The sequence below is a fragment of the Mastigoproctus giganteus genome, chromosome 1 (genome assembly GCF_048544385.1).
Source record: "Mastigoproctus giganteus isolate SK-2022 chromosome 1, ASM4854438v1, whole genome shotgun sequence".
NCBI classification, from domain to species: domain Eukaryota; kingdom Metazoa; phylum Arthropoda; class Arachnida; order Uropygi; family Thelyphonidae; genus Mastigoproctus; species Mastigoproctus giganteus.
This window is the reverse complement of record NC_143575.1, coordinates 6020876-6037753: the sequence shown is the minus strand read 5'-3', so window position 1 is coordinate 6037753 and position 16878 is coordinate 6020876. Positions and strand designations below refer to the sequence as shown.

The 16878-nt window shown below is 39.7% G+C and overlaps 1 protein-coding gene across 2 annotated transcripts in view; it reads right to left on the bottom strand.

Annotated features, from left to right (window-relative positions):
* LOC150090512 (ATP-dependent RNA helicase DDX42) overlaps window positions 1-16878 on the bottom strand; it is a 369985-nt gene that overhangs the window by 42984 nt on the left and 310123 nt on the right. For both annotated transcript variants that reach the window (XM_090371284.1, XM_090371279.1), the window contains exon 16: window positions 15728-15852. In XM_090371284.1, the coding sequence (XP_090227410.1) occupies window positions 15728-15852 (125 nt within the window). The remainder of the gene's footprint in view (window positions 1-15727; window positions 15853-16878) is intronic.

The following is a 16878-nucleotide window of genomic DNA, read 5'->3' as shown; positions in this document are numbered from 1 at the left end:
AATTTATTTAGGCTATTAGCTTCCACAACAAAAGATGGAAGCCTGTTCCACCAATCAACTACCCGCTGGCTAAAGGTAAATTTCCGCACATCTATTCTACAACTATCTTTTCTCAATTTGAAACTGTGCCCCCTCAGGTTCTTAGTCTGAGCAAGATGAAGAATCCCATCAGCATTCAGCTTGCTCAACCCATTCAAGGCCTTATACATCTCAATCAGATCACCTCGCAGGTGCCTACTCTCCAGACGCTGCAATTTGCAGGACTTAAGCCTTTCTTGGTAATAGCACCCCTTTGTTCCCCCCCCTCACCAATCTTGTTGCCCTTCTTTGTACTCGTGCCGACCGGGCTAGCCGAGTGGGTAAAGTACCTGCCCGGCAACCCAAAGGTCGCGGGTTCGATTCCCGCCTCGGGCTTGGATCAAAGTACTGCAAAAACCTTGGCAGGTGCAATATGGCCACTGAAGCCGATGCGCCAACAACTACCAAATCAAAAAAAAAAAAACAACAAAAAAAAAAAAAAATCTTTGTACTCGTTCTAGCAACTCTACATCCTTCCTAAAATGAAGCCACAGGACCTGTACACAGTACTCTAGGTGTGGCCTGACCATTGCCTTGTATAATGGGATAATCACCTCCCTGTCCCTGCTAGCAAAATTCCTATATATCATTGACAAGACTCCATGACCTGCCCTGGCAGCCCACCTGCACTGCTCAGCAAGCTTCATATTTGACTGCAAAATTACCCCAGGTCTTTTTCACTTTCCACTTCCTTGAGTGTAATACCACACAGTTGGTATGTTTCTCTTCGGTTTTTGCTACCCATATGCAGTACTTTGCATTTGTCAATGCTAAACTCCAGTTGCCACTCCTCAGCCCATTTTCCCAACTTATCTAGATCCAGTTGGAGTAGCATACTGTCATTACTGTCGTTAACAACATTGCCAACCTTTGTATCATCTGCAAACTTGGACATTAAACCTGTTATACCTTCAGCAATATCATTGATAAATATTCAAAACAACAATGGCCCAACACCAAACCCTGGGGAACTCCACTAATAACATTTGTCCACGAGGAGCAGTGTCCACTGATTACCACTCTCTGTTGTCTCCCACTCAACCATCCCTTTATCCATTGTAGCAGCTTACCCTTGATGCCATACCTCTCCAATTTGTACAGCAGCCTTCCATGTGCAACAGTATCAAAAGCTTTCCTGAAATCCAAGTATATGATATCAAAATTATTTTTGGCATTCAGTTCCTTTGTCACCACATCATAGTAATCAATCAAATTGGTCAGAGAAGACCTCCCTTTGACAAACCCATGCTGTCTTAACTATTACTGCAGTCTTGTCTAGATGATCCTGCAATGTTTCTTTAACCAGTGATTACATTATTTTCTCCGGAACACAAGTTTACTTGTGTAACCTTTTTGAACCTCCTTTGTGAATTTGTGATACACATGCACACCTCCAGTCCATGGGGACCTCCCCTGAGTCCAAGGAAGCTCTCATAATTATGGCCAAGGGCCTGCTTACTTCCTTTGCTGCCTCCTTTAATATAACTGGATAGATCCCATCCACCCCAGGTGCCTTCCTTATGTTTAATTTCAACAATTTCTCCTCCACTTTGCAGCTCTCAGTTATTACAAAATCACTTAGCTCCCTGTTAGCATTTGATAAACTTCTGGCACTCCCCTCATTGAATAACTCCTCATGTGTGAATGTAGATGCAAAGTACTCATTTAGTTTATCAGCTACCTGAGCATGATCATCAATAGTCAACCCATGTTAAGTGGTCCAATCTGATTCATCCCTTTCCTTCTAGAATTTACATATAAAGAACTCCTTGCTGTTTTTCTTTGCATCCTTTGCCAAAGATTTCTCATAATCTGCCTTCGCCTGCCTAACCTCCTTTGTGACTTGATTACAGACTAGTTTATACCTGTCATGGGCTTCTGTGTTGCCTGATACTTTATATGCATCCCATACATTCTTCTTCTCTGCCACTAGCCTCATTAATTCATCTGACATCCATTTAGGCCTAAACCTTGAACAGTATTTCTTAGTTGGAATGAAAAGCCTTGTAGCCTCCAAAATTAAGTCCCCGAAGGCTTCCCATTTAGAATTCACTGTTGGTAACATCATCAGTTGATCCCACTGTACAGAATTTAAAAACTGTCTGAGACCTCTGTAATCACCTTTATGAAAGCAAAAGCCCTTCCCTTTAGCCTTGATGGTAGTTACATCTTTAAATAATTCCCACAGAACATTTGAGTGATTACATGTTACTTGCATTCATCTCACATCATTCTTCCTTACACTTGTAAAGTGAACCAAAATAAAAACACGTCTCACTGATGGAATTTTATGAAACTACAAATTCATTAGCAATATAAATTTTGAAAGTTTAAATTTTGTTATAACAAAAGAAAGCACTTACTTTGTTGAAAAATGCATTACCCCCCCCCCTAATTTATGATAAGAGAAAGTACACTGAAATGACAGAATTCATGGGATACCTAGTTCCTGGGCAACTCAATGCTGTTACCTCTTTTGCTAGTGGATGAACCCAATGCTTGCCAGGTATATAGGTACACTGCAAGTCGTTAATTTGATGTCCGTATGGATAAAATATCATGAGTGCCTGACGCATGGGTCACTCTATCGCGGAGGTAGTAGAGAAATTGCACCATCCCCATTAAACAGTATCAAGGGTGTATCGGAAGTATGCCATTTCTGGAATAACACTCATCGAGGACAGTGCTGTGGGTGGAGAAAGGTGGTGGATGAACGTGGCCGTCGATGTCTGTCTCACATTGTTTCAGCCTACTGGAGAGCAACAGTGGCAAAAATGAGCACACATTTCAACGAGGGAGGTACAAGAAACATCTCCACCAAGACCATCAGATGATCATTAGCTGAAAGAGGTTATGGGAGCCACAGCCCCACCAGAGTCCCATTTTTAACACCACAACACAGGACTCTACATCTCAACTGGGCAAAAGAACATCGGCACTGGACCGTGGATGATTGAAGACATCTCTCCTGATCCAATCAGTCCCATTTCCAGTTATTTCGAGTAGATGGGAGGGTGCGTATCTGGTGGAAACCGCACAAAGATATGCACCCTTCATGTCAACAAGGAACTGTTCAGGTAGGTGGATGGTTGGTAATGGTCTGGGGTGTGTTCAACTGGCACATGTTCGGACCTCTGGTATGTCTAGACGCATCTTTGAATGGTCCATAGTTGCAGACCATCTGCATTCCTTCATGGTCATCATGCACCCACAGGGCAATGGACTCTTCCAGCAGGACAATGCACCTCCCCACAGAGCCATAGGGATAGAACATGGTTTGAAGAATATTCCATATTTTATCACCATGGATGGTCTCCCCATTCACTGGACATGAACCCTGTGGAGCATCTTTGGGATGCTGTGGAAAGGTCTGTTAGAGCTTTGGATCCTCCACCCATGCATGCAACGGAATTATCGATAGTAGTGCAGAAAGCATGGATGGAATGCATTAGTGAACTAGTGGACTCAATGCATTGCTGTGACTGCTCTTATCCCAGAAAAAGGTGGGCCTATCTATTACTAGCTAAGTGGGCACCTCCGTAGCCAGGTGGGAAGGAGCAGCAGCGAGTAGCACACGCTTCTTGATTAGACCGGGGTTCGAGCCCATCACCACCAAATACGGAGGATGCTGAAAGGTCAGGGAATGACCACCGCATATTCCCGGAGCAATATGGCCTTAGTTGCTAATGCTCCTAAAACCAAACAACAACAACATTACTAGCTAAGTATCCCACGATTTCTGTCCACTCAGTGTATTTTCTTCTAAGATAAAAAATACCTTTACTTGTCTCTCCTGAAGGGAACGCCACGCACTCAGTGATCACTGAATTGTGGCCACCCCACCCATAATGGACTATGTCATATAGCTTGCAGTACAAAAAGGCAAATAGCTTTGTATACTAGAGCAGTGGTTGTTGTAGTAGAGTATTATTTATTAATATGTTAAAATTAGCGGACCCCAGGGTTTCCCCCATTAGTCGCTCCTAAATGTCTTGTGGTGAAGCAACGCAAATGCCGGCCATGCAAGGCAGCCAGGATCAAATTACACCTTGCCACACTTACAGAGGTTAAGACTCTAAGTGCAATTGAGAAGAAATAGAAAAGGTATATATACCAGTCAAGTAAAGTATGGGTAATGGATGGGATTAGGTAAATAGAGTAGAAAAGAGAAGGTTCACAGAGGTACCTGTCATGAAATAGAAGTTAGTAGAACGAAAAAGGAAAAGTAGCATTATAGAAAGTGGAAGTTGTCTTCCTGTCACTTCTTCAAATTCTGAAGAAATGAAATTGTTTGCAGCGTATATTTACATCATATAAAATAGCAGAAAACAAAGAGAGTGGAGGTAGTCGACTGTCCCCTGTCACCTCCACAAACTCTGAAGAAATGAAGTAATGTACAGTATATAATTGCATCAAATAAAAGCAGGAGTCATCATCCATACATATCTTCAAACCTTGAAGAGATGCAATTATTTACGACATGAAAAGTTGCAACTATTTACATGATATGGAAACAGTATATATAATAACGGGAGTTGGTTTCCAGACACATCTTCAAGCTTTGAAGAAAAGCAATAATTTAAAACATAATTTACAGCATATTACAGCTCATATAGTATTTGCCATTACATAGTAATTCCTAGTAACAAACAAGACATCAAACTGACACCATAAAACTGTACAAAAATGACAAGGTAAATAGACAATTCAGTTACATCAGTAAACGTCAGATGTAAGTAATTAACATATAGCAGTTAACTGAAGTAAAAAGATAATAAAGAGGTTTAACTAACAAACATCATATCAATTCAATTAATAACTCACACAAAAGACCAACAATTGTGGTCCAACAATTAGCCCAGCCAGAGCTAGCATCATGATCAATTTAACAATATTATGTCAAAAATATTTGCCGAAACAAATAAAGAAAAATTGATTGTAATACATAGCAAATATATCATCTGTATAACACATAGCAAAAAACTCTCAGCTTCCAAAGCGAAAGTTCGAAAGGTCGCCAATTTCCCATAACTTCCAGTAGGCGAAAGTTCACAGGAACCCGAGTTAGAATTGTTATAAAGACCCTTAATTAACAATAGAAATACATAATATACATACTGTAACAAGGTATCACAAGATCTAGAAGGATCAATTCAATAACTTATAAAACTCATCAAAAGTCCTATAATCGAGTTCAATATGTGAAAGCTCGAGAGGAAGATGAGTACCAGTATATTCAGAGCTATATGATAGGCAGCAGCAATGACTTCCAGTAGTCATGAAAGTTCATGCGCACTGCGAGATTCACTAGATCAGTATAGTAGCCACATATGTAAGTGATACCTTCCAAAATAATCCAAGAAACATTAAAACTTCCCATGTGTACTTCCAAGGTTGAAATTTTTCACAAACAATTCACCATATGCATATCAAGAAGCTTGTTGCAAATACTTTCTTCTTTTGAAAGCACGATTGGCAAATGTATTGAATTTTACAGACAGTTTGAGAAGCAACAAACGCCATTTTATTGCTGTGAGAAAAGTCATCAACATGATCCTCAAAGTCCATCTGCAGGTCACTGTAAGATGAACAGTGATACAAGATGTGATCTACAGTTTCTTCTTCACCACAATAGCATAATGGCAATTACAAGTTTAAATTTATACAGTTTGCTGTTTAAACTACCATGACTGATAATTAAAAACATGGTATGAAGGCTCGGGAATAGCCAAAGGGAATCTTCTTTCTTGACAAACTCCCTAACAACTGGGAAAAAACCTTTAGTAATTATACCGACATCTGTTGCAGTCCAATCCTATTGCCATTTGTTGACAATAAGCATCCAAAGCCTTTTCTTTTCTTGGGTTTGGCTATTCTCCAAGTTAACACTGATACCACCAATTGTCACAGGAATTTGTCTCGTATGATGATAAACTAAATATCTAAACTTTTTTTTTTATTTTTTTTTATTTGCACCTGGTACTGTATTGGAAGTTTACCAAGGAGCATGGCTGCTCTCTGAGCTCACTGCAATTGCTTAATTATTATCACTTTATCAGATCTATAGCCCCAGGCACCGACCCCATAGGTTAAAATTGACAAAAATATAGTTATAATATAACCTTAGGGTTCCACTCTTCAAAACCTATTCTTTATGCGTGATTAGTCGTAATTTGGCTAAAAGAACTTTGCATTTGTCCTTGACATTTTATGTGTGGTAAGAAACTCTTTCGATCATCCAATAGCATGCCCAAATATTTCACTGTAGCACTAAATTTTATTACCTTCTCATTATATTTAATGACAGGAGGACGTCCAGGATCCAACTTTCCCTTTAGAAGCATGCAATCCTTGGCTTAGTGCCATGAAGGGTTTGTAAAGGTAGGGTACCTGCATGTACCTAGGAACCTTACAATAAAGATCATATTTATTTATTTGATGCGTCTTCGTAATAGAGACCTGAAGCGTGTGAATTTTTGTCCAGTACTGTAAATCAGCTAATACAAGGTTTGCAGTATCCTCTAAAGTTTTCCTTTAATCAGAAGTATAAGGCCGTCGCATAAGCAATCGTGCTTACACCTTGAAAACTCTTTCCCAGCCATATATCGAAAATCATGTTCCAACACAGGGGACCCAAAATGGACCCCGGTGGACATCCTCTTGAGACAGACCTTGTAATTTTTTCAAATTCATTTCTAACACTTATAAAGCGATCGGAGAAGTAACTGCTTAAGACATAGAGAGGTGCAGACACCTGGGAATCCTGGAATCTCTCCAGGGCACTTTGCCACAAAAGTGTGTCAAAGACCCCTTTGAAGTCCACAAAGAGACCCAGTAGATATTTTGTATCTGTGTTGTCACAACGCTCCAGTAATTCATAAACAGCATCCTCTGTCCCAAGCCCTTTCACAAAACCAAATTGACAGAGGGATGAAAGACCTCTTGAGTTATATGCCTTAGTAAGTCTACCAGCTATTAATTTTTTAAAGACTTTACCCATTACGGGCAGCAGAGCAATAGGTCTGTAGGACAGGGGATCACTGGCTGGTTCGTCTGGTCCTTTTAAAAGTATTTTCAAGACAGCCCTCTTCCACATCTTAGGGAACAGACCTGCACCGAAGGCATGAATTGAATACTGTAACAATTGTCCATGGGATAATTTTCCATGCATGCTTCAAGTCTATCGAAACCAGGGCATTTACCCGATCGCAAGGAATGAATTGTGTCGAACCTCCTCTGTAGAAAAGGGAGGCTCATGAGGAAGGCCAAAATATCGAGAGGTCCTTACTATAATAACTTGTTGTTCTGGGTCACTAAATATATCTTCATCTTGATGAATTATTATATTCAAGATTTTGTTAAGTGAGTCAGCCCAGGAGAGCGTTTCCATATCAGTACCAAGTTTGATTGAAGTTAACACTTCACTAGGAGCAATTCTGTTATTAACCATTTTATAGACCAGTCCCCATGGATCTCTGTTACCCTGATCACTAACAATATTTTCCCATGATTTCCTTTTATGTCGATAAATTTCTTGGTGATAATGTCTATGAGCTACTTCCTTGTTTTGAGAAAGACCATTAAAAAATTCTTCGTGTCATCAACAGAACTTGAATTCAGGTCTTTTATTTCTGGTATGGGTAGGATGGGGATTCTACCAACTGTACTATCAATGAGGGCACTGGAACAGTGGCAATTTGCATTCCATTGTGCAAGTCAAAGTGATCAAGTAGCAGTCATGGAACGTAGTAAAGATATCACAGAGTTTCAAAGGGTTTGATTGTGGGAGTTTGTGCGTCGATTGCTTCCATATTGGAAACAGCATATATTAATTCGGTCTGTTGAGGTTGTTGCATATTTTTCCTCATATATGCCAGACAAGCTGTACTTGCTACTGGGAGTCTAAAATGCTGATGGAAATAATATTCGGGTGACACTCAAGTCAAGTGGACCCAATTTCGGTAAAGTCCGGACGGTCTGTGACAGCCAAATCCTCTGCTTGCACCTTCACGGTGATGGGACTATTAGTAATGCTGGGTATAACCCCCTTGCACAAGCACACTGTGGGCGACCACCCAGGTGTGAACCAACGTAAGCAGGGGCTGAGGTGTGGCACCCACACCACATGAATGAATGCCACCCTTCTGTGTTACCAGGCTATTGCCTGGTAACACAGAAGGGTGGCATTCATTCATGTGGTGTGATACTAGGTGTAATACTAGGTGGTAGACAACTCTTATCAACCGGTGCAATACCACCACTATGCTTATTGGAGGCTTGAAGTGGTTGAACCCATGATTAGTCTGAAGAGCTAAGTTCTGATCAACCCTTCCCCCATCTCTTCCATCATGCAGTATGACTAATGACTTTTGAGGTTATGATGGACATCATGGCGAGATCCAATCTTCCTTATATTTTGAGGGTACAACTCTAAAACGGTGTTCGCAGGCTGGCCGCTAGTTAGTACACCAGACTGAACCTATTGGTTACTCTCTAGGAGCCTTCCGGATCAGCTAACGTATAACCTTCCTGCCGCTACTCTGCCAAATAGTAACTGGAGGGAGTCTGAGTAGTAAGTATGTGGGGGGGGGATATTGTCGAGGATCTGGGTATATTCTTACCATGCGTACGCCATATCTAAAAATTACATTACTTCATAGAGCATGTTGCCCCCTCCCAATTTTTCTTACTACTGAATACCCCATTAATTGTCAAACTAAGCTTATTTATGAAAAGATCTAAACCTCCCAAACACTTCCTAGTTCATTTCACAAATATACGTGGTCTCAATTCTAATCTTGACAACTTCCATTTCCACTTGCAGTCTGCCAAACCCAATGTACTTTTTTGGCAGAATCTCAGTTATCGGTTGATTCAACTACTGCTCATCTCAGTTACCCAAATTATTCGTTGTATGATTCCTTTCGCCTCAAAGGTGGTACTTGTGCATATGTCCATTCCGATATTCCATGTCAGAGACTTGGTAATTTGGAATCTCCTCTTTTCGATCTTTTCCTGCTTAAATTCTCAAATTCATCTGTTGTCTCTACGTTTCTCCCAGCTCTGCTAATCACTTGAAGCTCTTTGACTTCCTCTCTTCGCAAATTGACTTTCTCCATGTCCAACTTTCCTAACGCTGAGGTAATTTTAATTTCACAACTCCAGGTGGCTTCCATTTTCCAGTCAAACCAATCCAGCTGGTCGAGATGCTGAGACTTTTGCAATTACTAATGACCTCGCATAGACTGTTCATTTACCTACTAGAATACTGGGCAATCCTAACCATACAGATAACACGATACAGATAATACAGATATCATGGGTTGTGTTAGGGTAGCTAAGAATAGAAACAGGTGTAGGTATACTTGCGTGTACACCAATGCTAGGAGTTTAGTAAATAAATTTGATGAATTTGAGGTATTGCTCAAAACATCAAAGGCAGATATTGTTGGGATATCAGAGACGTGATGTCACACAGATATAATTGATGCAGAACTGCAATTTGGGGAGTACAACGTCTACAGAAAGGATAGACAGGATAGGAAGGGGGGAGGGGTTATGCTATTAGTTAAGAAACACATAAAAACCAAGGAAGTGAAACCAGTCGACATCGCTGGACAGTGCAGTGTTGAGTCAGTTTGGTGTGACATAAGCATTTGGAGATCAAAATTGAGAGTAGGAGTGTGCTATAGGCCTAATGACTCTGAGGAGTATAATAAGAAACTGTACAGGGAAATAGAGTGGGCCAGTAAATCAGAGAGTCTTATAATGGAAGATTTTAATTTCCCAGATATTGACTGGAATTTGGGGGCTGGTCACTCACACACTAGCAAGGCTTTTGTGGATTTATTGGATGATTGTTTTCTACATCAGCATGTTCGGGAGGCAACTAGAGGGAGTAATACTCTTGATTTGATTATCAGTAGCGATTCTTCATGCATTAAAAATCTGCAGATAAATGAACCACTAGGTGGCAGTGATCACAGTGTGCTGAAGTGGGATTTACTCAAAGAGGTAACTACCATTACGGGTAAAGGGAAGGGTTATTGCTTTCGTAAAGGCGACTATGATGGACTGAGACAGTATTTAAATTCTATACAGTGGGACCAACTGATGACGTTACCAACAGCAAATTCAAAATGGGAAGCATTCAAAGAACTTATCTTGGAAGCTACTAGGCTTTACATACCAACTAAGAAATATTGTTCAAGGTTTAGGCCTAAATGGATGTCAGATGAACTAATGAGACACATAGCAGAGAAGAAAAATGCATGGGTTACATACAAATTAACACGTGACACAGAAGCCTATGATAGATACAAGTTGATCTGTAACCAAGTTACAAAGGAGGTTAGGCAGGCGAAGGCAGATTACGAGAAATCTTTGGCAAGGGATGTAAAGAAAAACAGCAAAGAGTTCTTTACTTATGTAAACTCTAGAAGGAAGGGGATGAATCAGATTGGTCCACTTGGTATCGATGGGTCAACTGTTGATGATCCTGCTCAGGTAGCTAACAAACTAAATGAATATTTTGCATCGACATTCACACATGAGGAGTTATTCAGCGATGGGAATGCCAGAGGTGTATTCAACTCTGGCAGTAAGCTAGAGAATCTTGTAATAACTGAGAGTAAAGTGGAGGAGAAATTGTTGAAGATAAACACAAGAAAGGCACCTGGGGTGGATGGGATCTATCCAGTTAAATTAAAGGAGGCAGCAAAGGAAGTAAGCAAACCCTTAGCCATAATTATGAGAGCTTCCTTGGACTCAGGGGAGGTACCCATGGCCTGGAGATGTGCAAATATGACCCCAATTCACAAAGGAGGATCAAAGGGCAACACAAGTAATTGTAGACCTGTTAGTTTAACTTCTGTTCCAGGAAAATTAATGGAGGCACTGGTTAAAGAAGCACTGCAGGATCATCTAGACAAGACTTCAGTTACAGCTTGGACACAGCATGGTTTTGTTAAGGGGAAGTCTTGCCTGACCAATCTGATTGGATTCTATGATGCAGTCACAAAAGAACTGGATGCAGGGAATAACTTGTATCTTAGAAAGGCTTTTGAGACTGTTGCACATGGAAGACTGCTGCACAAATTGGAGCACTCTGGCATTGGAGGCAAATTGCTGCTATGGATAAAGGGGTGGTTGAGGGGGAGAAAACAGAGAGTGGTAATCAATGGACACTGCTCATCGTGGTCTAATGTTATTAGTGGAGTTCCTCAGGGTTCAGTATTGGGTTCATTATTGTTTTCTGTATTTATAAATGATATTGATGATGGTATATCAAGCTTAATGTCCAAGTTTGCAGACGATACGAAGGTTGGCAAGGTTGTCAAGGACACTACTGACATTATGCTGCTGCAACAGGATCTGGAAAGGTTGAGCAGATGGGCTGAGAGGTGGCAAATGAAGTTTAACATTGACAAATGTAAAGTACTACACATGGGAAAGAGCAACCCCAGAGCAACATATCAACTCTGTGGTACTTCACTGACAGTAGTAGAGAATGAAAGGGACCTGGGGGTGGTTGTGCAGGCAGATATGAAGTTCTCTGAGCAGTGCAGAGGGGCTGCAAGAATAGCCCATGGTGTATTGTCAAAGATATATAGGAATTTTTCTAGCAGGGATAAGGAGGTGATTATTCCCTTGTATAAGGCAATGGTCAGGCCATCAGGCCACACCTAGAGTACTGTATACAGGTCTGGAGGCCTCATTTCAAGAAGGATGTAGAGCTGCTGGAACGAGAGAGAAGGGCAACAAGATTAGTGAATGTAAAAAGGGGTGCTCTTATGAAGAAAGGCTTAAGTTTTGCAAATTACAGTGTCTCGAGACTAGGCACCAGCGAGGTGATCTGATAGAGGTGTATAAAGCTTTGAATGGTTTGAGCATGCTCAATGCTGATGGGATTCTTCCTCTTGCTCAGAATAATCACCTGAGAGGGCATAAATTCAAATTGAGGAAAGATAGATGTAGGATAGACGTGCGGAAATTTGCCTTTAGCCAGCGGGTGGTTGGTTGGTGGAACAGACTTCCATCCCTTGTCGTGGAAGTTGATAGCCTAAATAAGTTTAAGGCTCAGCTGGACAGGTATTTTGAACGAACAGAGGGGTGAAGTGGAAGTGGTTATTTATTTTTTTTTTTGGCTGATGCTGCATAAGCTTGCTTTCTTGCATCAAATGCCTCTACTAATGCTAATGCCTATCATCTGATTAATGACAATGGACAAGGCCTCCAAGTGTGAGGCAACAGCATCTGTTACACTAATGTATATATTACTCTTATGATTCATTCAGTTAACCTGTGTTTTAGACATTAAATGTCGTTTATGTAACAGTTTTATTTTTCCTTGTCTTCAGTAGTTTCATTCATGATATCACAAAGTTAATTAAAATGGCACAGCTATGAAGTCCAATTATTCTGATGTAATGCTGAATCACAAAAACTTCTTTCCATTAAACAAAATTTTTTGTAGAAAAAATGTTTCACATTGATTTGAAATTCAAATACCTAAGTTGGGAAACTCTGATCCAAAAGATACTTAAGTGAGTTGATACAACTTAAACTAGGTGAACAACCAAGTTTTCAAGAGGTTATTTTCAGTTAATGAACTTAAATGGCACTATGTGGAAATATTACTAAGTATTAGCATTAGCATCAGTAGAGGCATTTGATGCAAGAAAGCAAGCTTATGCAGCATCAGCCAAAAAAAAAAAAAAAAAAACCCACTTCCACTTCACCCCTCTGTTCGTTCAAAATACCTGTCCGTTCCACCAACCAACCACCCGCTGGCTAAAGGCAAATTTCCGCACGTCTATCCTACATCTGTCTTTCCTCAATTTGAATTTATGCCCTCTCAGGTGATTTTTCTGAGCTAGAGGAAGAATCCCATCAGCATTGAGCATGCTTAAACCATTCAAGGCTTTATACACCTCTATCAGATCACCTCGCTGGTGCCTAGTCTCCAGACACTGTAATTTGCAAAACTTAAGCCTTTCTTCGTAAGAGCACCCCTTTGTTCCATTCACTAATCTTGTTGCCCTTCTCTGTACTCGTTCCAGCAGCTCTACATCCTTCTTGAAATGAGGCCTCCAGACCTGTATACAGTACTCTAGGTGTGGCCTGACCATTGCCTTATACAATGGAATAATCACCTCCTTATCCCTGCTGGAAAAATTCCTGTATATCATTGACAATACTCCATGAGCTACTCTTGCAGCCCGTCTGCACTGCTCAGAGAACTTCATATCTGCCTGCACAATCACCCCCAAGTCCCTTTCATTCTCTACCACTGTCAGTGTAGTACCACAGAGTTGATACGTTGCTCTGGGGTTGCTGTTTCCCATGTGTAGTACTTTACATTTGTCAATGTTAAACTTCATTTGCCACCTCTCAGCCCATCTGCTCAACCTTTCCAGATCCTGTTGCAGCAGCATAGTGTCAGTAGTGTCCTTGACAACCCTGCCAACCTTTGTATCATCTGCAAACCTGGACATTAAGCTTGATATACCATCATCAATATCATTTATAAATACAGAAAACAACAATGGACCCAACACTGAGCCCTGAGGGACTCCACTAATCACATTAGTCCACGATGAGCAGTGTCCATTGATTACCACTCTCTGTCTTCTCCCCCTCAACCACCCCTTTATCCATAGCAGCAATTTGCCTCCAATGTCACACTGCTCCAATTTGTGTAGCAGTCTTCCATGTGCAACAGTATCAAAAGCCTTTCTAAGATCCAAGTATATAATATCAAAGTTATTCCCTGCATCCAGTTCTTTTGTGACTGCATCATAGTATCCAATCAAGTTGGTCAGGCAAGACTTCCCCTTAACAAAACCATGCTGTGTCTGAGCTATAACTGAAGTCTTGTCTAAATGATCCTAAAAAGTAAAAAAAAAAAAAAGTAAAAAAAAATTATAAAAGATACTTCTACCAAGCAAAATATTTAATCAGAGTACGGGCACAAAAGGACAAATTAATACAATTAGACAAATAATCCTAATAACTAGACAAAATTGAATTTTCACATTTCCAGTTTCTATATTGAAATCCAGGCCAGACATATTTCATTACAGAAATCCAAAAAGTGATTCAATTTTATTAGTTGTTGGGATTGTCCGAGTCAAAATGTATTCAATTTCCTTTTGTATCGATAAATCAATTAAATATTTAACATGATAAAATGTCTTTTATTAAATTTTATTATTTATTTTCTATTATTCTAGAGATATTAACACTCAGTAAAAATAATTCATAAAATTTTCAATTAATATAACCTGATATGAGTTTTAATAATAGGCATAACATAAATATACTATACGAGGTGTGATAAAAAAGCAGACTGGACTAATATTTCGGAAATGAAGCTTACTGGCTATTTGGATTGATCTCCTTCGAATAGTCTCCTTGATACCCTACACATCAATTCAAACACTTCTGTAACTTCTGGAAGCATTCTGATAAGATTATTTTGAAATTGCTAATAGTTCGATGTTGCATTCTGAATAATTTCTTCATTCATTGCGAATCTGTGACCTTTCATGGGGGGCTTTAAGCTTTGGGGGATGACAGTGAGCTATCTCCCATGAGTGTGGTAGATGGGGGACCACAGTGGTGGAGCTTGAAAGAAATTCTTGTACAAAAAGCTCCAGGTGTAAAGGGGCAGTGTCACGATACAAATACCAATTCACTGAAACCCAGGGAATTTCCAAACAATACTGCATGATTGCCACAGAACTGTTTTTCACTGAGTGTGCATGACAAATTCATAATGAACAATGCCCAGTGTGTTATAAAATATGATAAGTATGATCTTCACATTTGATCAAGTTTGTCTTGCTTTTTTGGGCTTCAGAGAAGTCAGTTTTCCACTGAGAGGACCGGGCTTTTTTTCTAGGTCACAGCCACAAGTTATTCATGCTATGTCACTAGTGATGACAGAAAAGATAGTGTGGATCAGCAGCAGCATGCTGATGAAGATCCTGATGTGTGAGAACTTGCTGCAGGAACTTGGCTGAAATGTGTTGCATTCCCAAATCTTGTGTTAAGACTGAATGGTATGTCTCATAAGAAATACTAATGTCTAATAATAATAATATTAATTTCTTCTAATAGTTAAAAGCCAGTCACTCTTAATCAGAAGCAACTGAACATAAGCAAATGAATCATTGGTTTTTGAAAGTGAAGGGTGGCCAGAGCAAGAATCATATTTGATGGACAAGCAAAAGCTCTTCAAACTTTGTGAACCACTGAAAGGTCTCCAAACAACATAAGCATCTTCTCTAAAAGATGCTTTTTTAACATTTATGATTTTCTGTTGCATTTTTCCCTATTTGAAACAAAATATGATGCAAATTCACTGGTCAATAAAAATCACTCATTTTAAAATGTAACAAAACACATAAAACGCCTATTCAACATGCTAATTCAGACTGACTGCACATAAATGGTTGATTCATGCAATACTATATCTAGAGGAGTCACCAAATGTTATGACAAATTGTAACTCACTTAAAACGCTGCAATTTCAAAATACAAAGTCAGTCTCAGAACATTTTGATCACACCACATATGCAAAATTTCAGACTTCTCATGATCAAGATTCTTAAGAAGAAATTCTGAAAATATGTTCACATAATACCTGCATAGCAAGGTCCATGAGTGCTTGTGGCACAGGTTGGTTGGCACCTTCAAGATTCCTGACAAGATGACCAGCAAATTCTTTGTCTTTTTCTGTGACTAATGTATAAGCTATTCCCTTTTCACCTGTGAGGGACAAGTTTTTTATAGAAAGTAAATCATTACTAAAATTCTGCAATTATCAAAGTGCAAAACATCTTACAAAAGCATGTTACAGAATCATAATCTCACTCCATATTGTATCTCTGAAAGTGCTATAAAATCAATAAAATTCAGTAAAATAATTGTAATAGAATATGCATCCCACAGAATTTACGAGGGTTATGCTAAAAGTAATGCACAAAAGCAGTTAGTTTAAAACAAATTTATTTTATAATAATTTACATTAAAAGCCTTCAATATAATCTCCTTCTTGTCTTATAACTGCTTCTCAATGTTCAGGTACTTTTTGAAAGACATTTGATTGTTTGCTGATGTTAAGCTCTCTGATCAGTCGGGTAATGCCTTCACTCAAAGCTTCTAAAGATGCATCTTTTTCCATGCAGTGAGGTTGGGGAACAGATCATATTCAAAAGGACTCATATCATGACTAAAAGGGATGAGGGTGGGAGGTAGTGCTTCCCATTTGTAATCAGTGAAACAAACCGTACAGACTATAATACGAGACCTTGCATTGTCAAGAAGTACAAGCACACTATCTTCCAATATCCATGACCACCTCTGACAAATTTTTGGGCATAACTTCTGATGAAGAAATGTATAGTAGTCTCCAGTTTTTTTTTGTTAGTTGTTGGTGCATCGGCTTCTGTGGTCATAATGCACCTACCAAAGTTTTTGCATTTTACTCTGATCCAAGCCAGAGGCAGGATTCGAACCCACGACCTTCGGGTTGCCAGGCAGGCACTTTACCCACCTGGCTAGCCTGGTCAGCTAGTATCCAGTTATTGATCTTCCAAGTTGGACATGATTGATGGCAATAAAAATCTTCATAATTGTAAGCCACAAAGACTATTTGTTTTGCCTTTGATTGCTTCCAGCACCATTTGGAGGGGGTTTAAGTTAGATGCTTTCAGTGAGCTGATTATGACTTCAATTAAGGTTCAAAGTCATGTTTCCATGTCACATCAATGGTTGCAATGCAGGTTCAGCATC